Below are 12,188 nucleotides of genomic sequence, written 5' to 3'. Positions count from 1 at the left end.
CCCTTTTCCTCCTGGAACCCTGGGTCCCAGGAGAGGCTGGGAGTGGGATGCCCACGTGCCCGGCTTGTCTGTCTTACCTGGGCTATGGGGGTGAGTCTGGGGGAACCTGCTGGAAGGGGTGGGGCGCCCGGGGCTTCTCCTATAAGCAGGAGACGGGCTCTGACTCCCTGTGGCAGGGTCCCCGGGCAGAGCTGGTGGCCACAGGCTCACCTCCGCGCTTGGACGACCGGGACGACTTGGAGGACGTGGACCACTGCTTCTTCAGGCCCCGGCCGGCCAGGGCCTCGCCGCCGCTGCTGGGCTGTGGGGGCTCCCCGGGCGCTTGGGCCTGGCCGGCTTCGCCCTTGGCCAGCTCTGCAGCCTCCTCGTCATCCTCGATGAACTGGGCCATCTTCCGGGAGAGCATGAGCTGCGCCTCCTTCTCCAGCTCCCGGATGTTCTCCATGCTCAGCCCGTACCACTCGTCCTGCCAGCACCAGGCCTGCCGGTGTGCCCTGACCATCACCTTCCGCAGGCCTGCGCCCCGCGGGCGGTGGCGGCAGCAGGGACAGAGACAGAGGCCGTGTCAGTCCCGGCTCCGGGGGCCCCCCTCGGGCCGGGCTGGGAGGCCCCCCTCTCCACCTTGGATGTTGCAGGGCAGGCTCTGACCCACACTCACAGGGTGGCCTCAAGCACATCACTGCCCTGTGACTCAGATTCCCTCCCTGTGGCCCACGAGCGGCCCCCCAAGGTAATGTGTCTGCTCAGAAGCCACACTGAGTTTGGGGGTGGGGCGTGGGGGCGATTTCTGGCACGAGAAGAGGACTTCCTGAGCGTGTCCAGTCTCAGTGTCTGGTGTGCTTTCCCTATCAAATTTCCCATGGACAATCAAGTTCGAGTTCAAAGCAGCTTGGTCTTTTTTTTTTCCTCTCTAATAGAATATAGACATGTATAAAATAAGGTGGATCTTAGGGTATAAAAATAACAGAAGAACCAGAGCGACAGAGGTTGCCTGGGGCTGGGGTGGGAGTGGCGGCAGGGGGACTGGGAAGAGGAACAAAAGACGGAGGTGATGGAATGTTCTAGAATACGCTAAAACTTATGGAACTGTCCTCTCACAACCAGAGCAGCACAGGGTCTGTAAAGTTAGTCCTCAGTAAAGCGGGTTACGAAACCGCTGAGGGAGCCACAAGGGGCCCTGCACGCACCTCCCAGCAGGGGGCAGACGCGGAGCCCACCCACCTTTCTCCCTCCCCCAAAGGGCCCGCCCTTAACTTTGGGGTGATCCTCCACTTTCTTCCTGGTTTTGGCACACAGACGTGTCCCCTACCCAGTACGCTGGGCTGGTTTGCATGTCGTTGACACTTAACGAGAACGTTTGCTTAGGACGGGAGGTCTGGGCTCAGACCCAGCACGGAGGCTCTGTCCTTTACAGTCACGGGTGACAGTGGCCACCCTCTCGGGTGACTGTGAGCTGATATGACACGTGCGAAGTACGGTATCATCAGTGTAGATCTGTTCACATCTGAACTAAGGCCCTTGGCTCTTGCAGTCAAAAGGGGACACTCAGGTGCTACTTCTAGGCCAGCAGCCTTGGGCGGGGACAGGCCTGTGGCACGGACCTCATGCCCTGACCTGGACAGTCAAGGAGCCGAGGGCTCTAGGCGGGAAAGACCCCCATCAGCACCAGCCAGGACAGGAACCCCAGGCCAGCGGGGCCAGGCCTGCACGGTGTGAGGTCACTACGACGTGCCCGGGAGCTTCTGGCCCAACGGGGGAGGCTGCCCTGGGCCAGGGCCTTGGGGCGCCGGGCGGTGCCGGTGAGCCACGGGGAGCTGTGGCCAGAGGCCGCTTCCCCACCGGGAGAGGACACCACGGTGTTGGGTGCAGGGCCTGGGGCTTCCTCAGGGGACGGCGGTCCCTGCCTATGGTTTACAGGTGCTCAGCAGCGGTTTATAGGTGGTCAGGATAAAGCAGGCTTCGGGGTCACCTTCCGGGAGTAAGACGGGAATGCAGAGTCCCAGCCCGACACGGAGAGGTGGCGGGGACCCCGGGGGCGGGGGGGACGCAGGGCGCCGGCGGCAGGCCTGCTCACCGGTGTCGTGGATGAAGCGCTCAATCTTGGACTGCATGCCCCAGTAGCGGAACTCCACCTTGCACAGCTTGTAGGCGCACATGATGGGGAGCACCTGCCGCTTGGACTCCTCGATCCAGTTGTCCGACAGGGGCCCCCGCTGGGTCTTGGTCGAGTGGAACAGCTTGGGGTCCTCCTCTGTCCTGTACTCGTTGGGGGGCACAGGGTCCTTGACGATGTCGATGAAGTCTGCGGGGAGACCCTGGGAGTGGTCACCCCCACCTTGACCCCCACCTCCCCGTCCCTGTTGCCTCCAAGTCCTTGCGGGGCTCTGGGCCTCCCTGCGCCCGGGGCCGGGCGCCGAGTGTGCGGGGAGGCGGGAGAAGGCTGCCCTGGGCCCCTCTGACCTCGAGCTCCTGGCGGCAAAGCCGGCCACTTTCCTTGCTGCCTTTTCTCATCATTTCAGCAAACCCATGTTTTGGGGGCATTCTACCGGTCGTCAAAGCAGACTCATAAGGTGGTGAATTGACGCTGCACGGGGGGCTGGGGGATGAGGCGTGGGGTGGGCAGCAGAGACGGCCAGGAAAAGCTGCCCGGGAGGAGGCATCTCCACTGCAGGGCGCTGTGAGGCCGACCAGGCTGAGGGGCAGGGGCGGGGCGCGCTGCCAGGGGGTCTGAGTGCGGCAGGCACTGCGGTGCGGCCTGTGGCCTTTTCTCGCCAGGCTAAGCGCCTGGATGGCCCCCTGAGGGCGAAGGGGCACCACACACGGTCCTCAGGCAGGCTGGCCTGTGGCGCACCCTCCCAGGGGGCGGAAGGGAGGAGCCGGGAAGAGTGGTACAAGTGCCCCTCGGGAGGTGCGGATGCCACAGGGCTGGGCACCTGGGAAACAGGGCTGGGGGTTCGTGGGGCCTGGGAGGGAGATGGTGACAAGGACGGCAGCGACTCTTGGAAGGATGCGAGACAGGCTCCCTCTTGTCACCCGCCTCCTACCCCCAAGTCAAAATGGCCCGTTGGGCTGAGTCCAGAGGCTTGGCTGCCTGAAACACCTACTACACGTGATCGCCGCCGGGGCTCGGGACCCAGCATCCAGGGTGCTGGCGGCTGAGCTGTGTCTGGCCCGCAGGTGTGTTTTGTTTGGCCGGCAGGAGTTCACTTAAAAAGATTTTAAATGAGCGGCCAACATTCAGGAGTCGGGTGCTTTCCTGTGAAAATCCTGGTGGCTGGCCTCTCTTAGAAAAGTAGATGTAGCCCTGGCTGGCATAGCTCAGTGGATTGAGCGCGGGCCTGCGAACCAGAGTATCGCGGTTCGATTCCCAGTCAGGGCACATGCCTGGGTTGCAGGCCAGTTCCCAACAGGGGACTCATGAGAGGCAACCATACATTGATATTTCTCTCCCACTCTTTCTCCTTCCCTTCCCCTCTCTCGAAAAATAAATAAATAAAATATTTAAAAAAAAAAAAGAAAAGTAGATGTAACCAGTGGTCCCCCTGCGATGGCCCGCCGAGCTCACAGGCACTCCTCAAAGGGAGGGCAGGGAGGGGCTCGGGGCGAAAGGGAACTTGGTGTGCATGTCGAAAACGGGGCCAAGAAAGCCGATCCCGTCCGCCCTTGCCCGCCACTCTGACCGCCTCGCGCAGGACAGGAGCCGGTCTGGAGCCCGCCAGGCCCGGAGAGAAGGGGCCCGTGGCTCGGCCCTTCCTGGCACGGGAGCACCGTGGTGGACGTTTACCGATTGTCAGCTGGTTTTTTTCCACAGGCGACAGGCTGAACACATTCGGGTTTTCTCCTGCATCGGTTTTATAAAACGTTTCAATGTCGATGGAGAATTTCTCCACAAAGGGGCAAGTGAACCTGCGGCGGGAAGAAGAGCATCCATCAGCCCTGGCTGGTGTGGCCCAGTGGACTGAGCCTCGGCTTGTGAACCGAAGAGTCGCCGGTTGGATTCCCAGTCAGGGCCCATGCCTGGGTTGCAGGCCAGGTCCCTAGTAGGGGGCGTGTGAGAGGCAACCACACATGGATGTTTCTCTCCCTCTCTTTCTCCCTCCCTTCCCCCCCCCCGTCTAAAAATAAATAACATAAAATATTTAAAAAGAAAAACATCCATCAGGACCCACAGGTGGGTGGAGGGTGGCTGGGCCGGGGCCTTCTGGTCAGGAGAGAAGGGCCCCCCATGTGACCCCGGTTGACCCTGGTTGACCCTGGTGGGAGAAGGAGGCTGCAATGGCGGACTAAGCTTGTCTGACTTGTCTCCCTCCTGGGCCTTCCCCTTGTCCCAAGAAGAACCAAGGCCAGGCTGGGGGAAGGGATGGGTCCAGGGGGGAGACAGAGAAGTTGTGGGAAGCTTCTGGAAACCCCGTGTCCATTGTCCACGTGAGTAAGGCATGGTGTGGATGCAGGCACAGCTGTGGCAGCCTACTGCTGAGAGGTCTGAACTGGTCAAGTGCCCCCGTCCAGAAAGGAGTCAGGTCCGGCGACAAGGGAACGGCCCCCCGCCTTGGCTGGAGGTGAGCTCCGGGGAGGAAAGTGCTGTCGGGAGGAGGAATGCCTCCGGGGGTCCCCTGGCAACTCCAGGCCCTCACTGAGGGTGGGGAAGGGAGCCCCAGGAGACTCGGGGGGACCCCACCTGCACAGCACGTGCCGGGTGCAGCCCCCATCTGTTCTGACCCAGTGGTGCTCAGCTGCATTGGGCACGGAGTGAAGAACCCCTTACGTGGGGTCCAGAGGAAGCCCCAGTTCAACATGGGACCTAGTAAAACCTCGTAGTAACTGAACGTCTCAGGGTTGGAGGGGATCCGGGCCATCTGGTCTACCCCCAGGTCGTGTTTCTCCCCAGCTGGCTGACTGTCCCTCGTTCTCAGGCAAACACCAAGTGAGTCTGTGCTCCCTGAGCCGCCCCCGATGGCAAGGGGCTCTCAGACGGTCCTTGCTGAACTCACCGTGGCTTCCTGGCCTCCACCGGGGCAGGCTGGGGGGCACCCCGGGGGGCACCAACTCTGTTCTGCCTGTTCCCAGCAGGGGACCTTCAGGGAGCCCCTACCAGGCTCAGCTCCCCGGAAGTCTGGGGTCCTTGGGGTGCAGGGGCTGAGCCTACGGGGGTGGGGGGCTGCTCCCGGGACCCGTGCGCGGGCACCCCCGCTCACCTGGTCCGGGTGTAGGGGTAGGCGTTCCAGGACTCCTCCACCACCCGCAGGGCGGCCTTGGGCAGGATGGAGCGGAACCAGCCGGGGATGTGCATGCCTACGTGGTACACCTTGTGCGTGTACTGGCCAGAGCCGCCGGGGCCGTCCGTGTACGGCCGGTTCTCCAGGATCTCCACGCCGCTGCCCTCGCCATACGTCTCGTTGCGGCTCTTCTTCTGCAGGAACAAAGGCACTGTCACGCGTGGCGGCCAGAGCACTCTGCGGAAGGGAGGGGGCTCCGGAGACCAAGCTGCAGCGTGCCGCGCGGGAGGAGGGGCTTTGAGTGACTGGGCTGGCTCCCGTGTGTCGGGTCAGGACCCCTGAATCCAGGCGCCAGCTCCACGGCACAGCTGCAGGAGACCAGACGGGCGCGGCTCCCTCCCCCTCTCCCTCCCCCCTCCCCCCACGCTGCACAGGCAAACTCCTCATCCTGACACCCGTCTCTCCTGGGACTGTCCCCGGGGTCAGGGACAAGGCGGGGATGTCTGCTCTCTCCCCGCCACGCCACACGGCACTGGAGGCTCTTGCCATGAAAATTAGGCCAGAAAAAGAAACAACGAGAGGCATCCGAATTGGAGAGGAAGGAGTAAAACCACCTCCGTTCACCAATGACATCATCTCACGTGCAGAAAATCCTCAAAAGTCCTCCTGGAAGCCTGTTAGAGCTAACATATGAATTCAGCAAAAATGCAGGATTCCAAGTCAACACCCAAAAACACATAACGCAAAAAAGAAAACCGGAAAATTAGTTCCCTTTACGGCGGCAGCCAGAAGAATAAAGTAACTGGGAGCAACGGGGGCGGCATTAAGTAAATGCAGAGACCGGGAGACATGATACTGCACACGTCAGGGGGCGTGGGGGCCGCGTGGAAAGGGGAGGGGCTGCGAAGCCCCCACTGGTGGTTTCCAAACCGTCCGGGGAGTGAAGCGCGGCCCAGGGAAGGCCGTCGATAATGTTTTACTGGCTGTGTGCGGTGCCAGGTGGGTCCCGGAGATATGGGGGGGCCGCCTGGAAAGCAGGTGATTGTCTGACCTCTGTGCTGCACACCTGAAACCGCTACACAATGACACTGAACATAAACTGCGGATGGAAAACTTAAGAAATAAATCTGCTGCAAGAGAAAACACACAAGCACAAAAAGCAGGGAGGCCTCTGGCTCCCTCTCAGAGTCCAGAAGGATCACACGGAAGAAGTGGGAAGGGGCCTCGGAGTCACCGCCCGAGGGGCATGCCACCTGGGTCACCTCTAACCACCCTTCTGCTCGAATGTCCTCTCTTGAGTCTCAAAGCTCGGCTGGCCGAGACGCTCGTGACGTGAAGTCCAGCACCTGTTTCCATGGTGACGTGACGGCACTGCCCAGGCCACCTTCGGTCAGCTTCCCGAGCAGCAAGCTCACAGATGCACACACGCGGACGCCCCTGTGCGCATGCACACACCTACGCGCACCCCCGTGCACGCACACACAGGCACGCCCAGCAGCACGCCCCCTCCCCCTGGGCGTGACCCTCCTGAGGGCACGGAGACCTGCTGTATCTCCACGGCCCAGAAAGACTACTCTCCTTCAGATGGGGGAAAAAAAAAGCCAGACCCAGGTCAAGGCCGCAGCTGGAGTCAGGGCAGAGTCGCACCAGCCCTGGCGCTTCACAGGCGCGGCTGGAACGCGGCCCAGATCCCGTCAGGAAAGCAGCGACCATTTCCTGGCCATTTGCTCAGCACCCCCACCTCCCCTCCCCGCCCCCACCGCCCTTACGGGACTTCTGTCAGTTAGTGGGTGTGGTAAGCGCTTTGTTTGTCCTTTCTCCTTTAGTCATTGCAACAACTGCTTGGGGGAGGTGTGGTGTTACTATTCGCCCCATTTACAGACAGGCAAGTGGAGGCTGAGGGGGGTGGGGGGACGACTTCTCTGAGGTCACCGTGACTGAATGGCAGAGCCACCACTGGGGCTCATACTGGTTTGAGCCCGCAGCACGGGCTCCTCCGGGGGAGCAACGCGGTCCCATCCTGGCCCGGTTCCTTTTCCGTGGTCTCAGGTTCCGGGACCGTGAGTGGGGGCAGGGCGACCGACCTCCCCAAGCCCAGGTGTGATGGTTTGAGTGGCATCTCCCAAAATCCACGCCCACGCCCAGCCTCTGACGGTGACCTCACTCGGAAACGGGGCCTTTGCAGATGCGATTAGATGAGTTAAGGTGGGGTGCTGCTGGGTTGGGGTGTGACCCAGATCCAACGGCCGTCGTCCTCAGGAAAAGAGGGGACAGAGACCCAGACACGCAGAGAGGGAAGGAGGCCAAGCACCGTGAAGGCAGAGACGGGAGTGAAGCAGCCGCAAGCCAAAGACCTGGGGCCACGTGGGAGGGCCGGAGCCACGTAGGCCTGGGGCCAAGCGCAGACCCAACGGGGCCAGGATCCTTCAGAAACAGGGGGCTCCCGGGGTGGTGGGCTGATGAGGGTGGTAGGGGGGCAAAGACCAGGCCACCCTCGGGGCGGCGGCTCGGAGCTGTCCAGGGTCCTGGCCAGGCGCCTCTGACGGCTCGCTCTGAGCTGAGGGTTCGCTGGGCCTCTTCTCGAATGGGGGGCTCTCTCCCGGCCCGGCCAGACTGGTGTGTTTTTAAACCTCTCACACGTATGTCGAGCACTGGCCAGGCACGAGAGGAGGGGTGGGCGCACGGCTTCCTCCATCCTGTTCCCGGCCTCACGGAGGAGGCGGCTGGTTCAGCAGGTGGCCCGCCCCTCGCAGCCACCCCAGCTGGTCACTAGCGGGACGTGCATTAAGGTCTCGCTCTTCTTCCCACAAAAACGCGGCTGCCTTCCCCGACGCTCCCTCCATGTCCTCAGGCCCAGCCCAGGGCCACGCAAGCCCAGGGCCGCGCCCCAAAGCCCACGAGCAGCTGACTCCGGTTCCACACGCACCCGTCCCCCGCTGTGGACACGCCAGCAGAGCGGGAGGCGTTCTGCACACATCCCTGCCGTCCAGGCCGGGCCCAGGCAAGTCTGCAGAATTGAAACTTCTCTTTGTAACAGCGCTGCCGAGATCTGACTGCGATGGGTTCACACCCGTGGAACCGTCACACAACGAAGATCCTGTGTTTGTCTGACTCCCACACGGGGCAGGGAGACCCTGGGGACGTGGGGCCAGAGGCAGGTGGGACAAGGGAGGCAGCAGGAGGAGGGGCTTGGGAGAGTGTGCGGCTGGCAGCCCTGGTCCTGCAGGGCTTCACGTGGAAAGCTGTGAATGTGTTACATGCGTTGGAGGCACAAGGTTAGATGTTCAATTAAAAAAAAACCCTCGAAAGAGCCAATGGAGATGGCAGTTTTTGAGGGACCCGGAGTCAGAGGTGATTAAATGTTTGAAAGAGCTTTGGATGTTCTAGAAGCTGAAAGTCGGTCCCCTGGGGCCTGGACGTGCCCCGCCCTCGCAAGCCACGCAGAGCCGAGGGGCTGCCCGCTGTGGTCCGGGGCTCCCTGGGCTTGGGCGGGAATTAAGAAGCCACAGGACAAACACTCGCTTGGCTGGGCGATCTCCAGGGTGCCCTGAGCTGGGGGGCCGATAGCAGTCGCTTCTTCTCTCCCTGCTCTCGAGGAATAATTACAGCGAGTGGCTCGAGAGGGAGCTGAGTGGCGCTTCTGAAGCAGCCTGGAGCAAACAGCCCCCCGGAGAGGCGGAGTCTGGCGCTGCTCTCTTCCCAGTCAAGCTTCCGGCGCTGGGAATCTGCTTGAACTACAGCAGCTTCATCAAGCTCCGCCCTGACGGGAGCTGGGGGTCCGAGCTCTGCGGGGACCTGGCCCCGCCTCGGTGGGAGCCACCAAGCAAACTGGACCATCGTCAGGCGATCGGACCTCTGGCCATCCTTCTGTGCCAGAGGTAGGGGAGGGGCGGCAGGGCCGGGCAGCCACGGCCGGGCCCAGAGCTGGTTTAGAGTCAGACCCTCGACTGGGAAGGAAGCTGCCAGGCTGGGCAAAGGGCTGGGGCGCCGAGGGTGAGCAAGAGCCAGCGGGGAAGCTGGGATGGGGACCGCCACGGAGCAGGACCCTGGCCCGTGGAGCTGTGGTCAGGTCTGGGCCGTGAGTGTGAGATGCTGGGCTCTGGGCCCTGGGGTGTCGCGCAGTCTGGTCAGGCACAGAGTAGGGAGACCAGCGGTGCCGGGGGTAGGGTGGGGTAGCATTCTCTGGTTTGTCACAGGACGCTGTTGTCCTCAAACTCATTTGTGACTTGACAAGTTAGCCGCGTAGCCGCCAGCACCAGTAAGGGATGCCTGGACCTGGGAGGCGGGAGGCAGGCTGGGTGCTCTTGGGAGGGTCACTGGATGTCTCTGGGCCTCCTACCTTCCCATCTGTCAAATGGGTGGTCACGGACCGAATTCCTGTGCCCCCTCCCCTACCTCAAAAGGACTAACACCAACGGTATGAAGGGGTCAGGCCTTTGGGGGGGGGGCGATCGGATTGTCAGGGTGGCGTCCGTCCCCGTGCTGGGGTGAGTGCCCTTATAAAAATACCCCAGGGCGCCCGGTCCCCTCTGTTATATCAGGCCCGGCGAGAAGGCGGCCACCAAATCGGTCAGCTCCCTGACCTTGGACTTCCCAGACTCCAGGGCTGTGAGAAGGCAATGTCTGTTATTTCAGGCCCCCAGGCAGCCCGAGCTGACTAAGCGTGAGGATGCCATCAGCGAGATGACAGGTGTTAAACGCCGTGAGGTCGGCGCCGGTGACCTGCGAAGCCATGGACGTCCACGGGGCACTGCTGGTGCCCGGCGCTGTGAGTGGCAGCCGGACCCGCACCCACCTGTATCATGTAGAGCTGGGCGATGCGGTATTCCTCCACGGTCATCGGCAGAGGGATCCGGTATTCCTTTATGATCATCTTGGAGTCCGAGCCTTCCCGGCGACGGGAACTGCGTGTTGGGACTTCTAGGTGAGGTTCCTTAAACAACCATGACAAAGCTCACCAAGGACCCCTGAGGGAGAAAGAAGGGACAGGAGAGTCACTTCGTGCAAAGGCTGGTGGGTACGAGGCCACGGAGGAAGGGTCTGGTGGAGACCTGAGGCTGGAGGTCTGGTCCCGGCTCTGCCATGTGACCTTGAACAAGTCCCCTCCCCTCCCCAGACCCCATTTTCCCTGTTCACTAAGCAATCGTGTGTAGAGAGAGTGTGTCAGCGCTGATCAGCCACAGAGAAATAAAGAATCGTCATCCTACTGGGGGGGTAGGGGGACCGGGGAGGGGGATGGGAGGGTGTCACATCTCCGGACAGTGAAGAGCACCGCGCTCCTGTCTCACGCGTGGTCCCAACGAGCCGCAGCTGCAGCCCCCCGTGGACGCCTCTTCCCACATGACGCCGACCTGGGTCTCGGAGGAACCAGAGATGGGGAGGAAAAATGGACGCATTGCATGGCCCGTGGACCACATCCCAACACAGCGCTTTCCAAAAGAACTCACAGCAGCTTCTGCTTCAGGTGACAGAATACTCGTGATCAAGTTGTGCCCCTCGACTTTTCAAAAATAAAAACTTAATGCCCGACAGAGGCACACTCCCAGTGACCCGGGAGCTCAAACCGCCCGTCATGATCTGCCTGTTGTGATCTACCTGCTACAGGGCGGGGGCTTTGCCGTGAATGTATCTGGTCACCCCGGAGGGGGTCACACGCCGTCAGCTAGAAGCCGAGTGAAGGCTGCCAAGATCGCCTGTAGCAGAGTCGGGATAGTGTTCTGTATTTTGGGAGGGCCTCCCTGGGGCAGCAGTTGTCAGTAAGGGCTCCCAGTGACCAGAGGCAGGGCAGCGGCCACAGGATGAGAGCGAAGGCCAACCTGGAGGCTGAGGCGTGACTGGTCATCTATCGGGGTCAGGGAGAGGGAAGACACCCAACTCTGGGGAGAGTGGGTGGGGGAGACGAGAGAAATTCTTTAACGGGCTCCTTAGGAAGAGGGGCAGAGGGGGCGGGTGTCACAGAAATGGGTCGGAGGTGGTCCCCGGGTCAGCAGCCTGCAGAGACCACCAAGATGTTTGCTTCTTCACCACGGGCAGAACCGTCACCTCAAAGCCCCGGCACCAAACCCGCATCCTCACACCTCCAAGTGCTCCAGATACAGTCCACAGTGGCATCTGTTTAGCAAACCAGAGTTCGCCTGCTTTGTATCCCCCACGAAAATGCACCCCCTCATCTGGTGGCCAAAGATAAGACAAACCCAGAGCCATGAAAGACCCCAAACGAGGGACTTCTGTGGCCCAGAGGCTCCCCACGGTGCCTCGTCTCAGCGAGTCCTGGCCCGAATTTAGCTCAGCAGGAAGGTCAGGCCGCTGGCCTGCAGCCAAGCCTCCCGCGGTCAGTTCAGAAATCGGCCCAGACTCCCTGTCGAAGATGGCAGGGCAGCAGCACTTCTGTTCTAGGTCCTCCCTCGAAAACCGCACCAGAAAATGGCTACGACGGAACGAGGACGTCGGAGCAGCCCGGAGCCACAGCCCGTGCAGGACACCAGCCAGGTGCCACCGAGTCTGTGCCGGGCACACGGAACGTGCGGAGCGCCGACGTTTGCCCCAACCCAGGATAAATGCCCCCCCGAAGGGTGTGGCCAGGGTCCGGGGGAGCAGAGGCGTCCTCCTGTCTCTTGTTTTGTTTTTCCACTTCTTCTGGAAGTGTCTCACACAGAGAGAAAAGTGCACACCGCCTAAGGAGCGTGGATTTTCACAAACTGAACACACCTGTACGGCCGGCACCCCGGCCAGGAAACAAAACTCAGCCGTGACCGGTGTGGCTCAGGGGGTCGAGCGCCGTCCTACCAAGTGAAGGGCTGCCTGTCCACTTCCCCTCAGGGCACACGCCCAGGGCGCAGGTTCGGTCCCCAGTCGGCGCAGGTTCAAGAGGCAGCCAATCGATGTCTTTCTCTCACGTCAGTGTTTCCCTCCCTCTCTTCCCCTCTCCCTAAAAATCTATAAGTAAGATCTTTTAAAAAAGGAAAAGGAAAC

General features: G+C 61.6%; 1 protein-coding gene across 11 annotated transcripts in view; it reads right to left on the bottom strand.

Moving 5' to 3' along the window:
* The window catches only part of PITPNM2 (phosphatidylinositol transfer protein membrane associated 2), a 106,281-nt gene that overhangs the window by 19,005 nt on the left and 75,088 nt on the right, over positions 1-12,188 (bottom strand). For all 11 annotated transcript variants that reach the window (XM_053669803.1, XM_053669802.1, XM_053669810.1 and 8 more), the window contains 5 exons: positions 10,012-10,183; positions 5,196-5,410; positions 3,785-3,906; positions 2,075-2,302; positions 211-516 (listed from right to left, as the gene is read on the bottom strand). In XM_053669803.1, the coding sequence (XP_053525778.1) occupies positions 211-516; positions 2,075-2,302; positions 3,785-3,906; positions 5,196-5,410; positions 10,012-10,089 (949 nt within the window). In that variant the 5' untranslated portion in view covers positions 10,090-10,183. The remainder of the gene's footprint in view (positions 1-210; positions 517-2,074; positions 2,303-3,784; positions 3,907-5,195; positions 5,411-10,011; positions 10,184-12,188) is intronic.

Source organism: Artibeus jamaicensis, unplaced genomic scaffold (assembly GCF_021234435.1).
Source record: "Artibeus jamaicensis isolate MK-2021 breed Jamaican fruit bat unplaced genomic scaffold, CSHL_Jam_final contig_525, whole genome shotgun sequence".
In the NCBI taxonomy this organism is placed as follows: Eukaryota; Metazoa; Chordata; class Mammalia; order Chiroptera; family Phyllostomidae; genus Artibeus; species Artibeus jamaicensis.
This window is presented reverse-complemented; position numbering and strand designations above follow the sequence as displayed.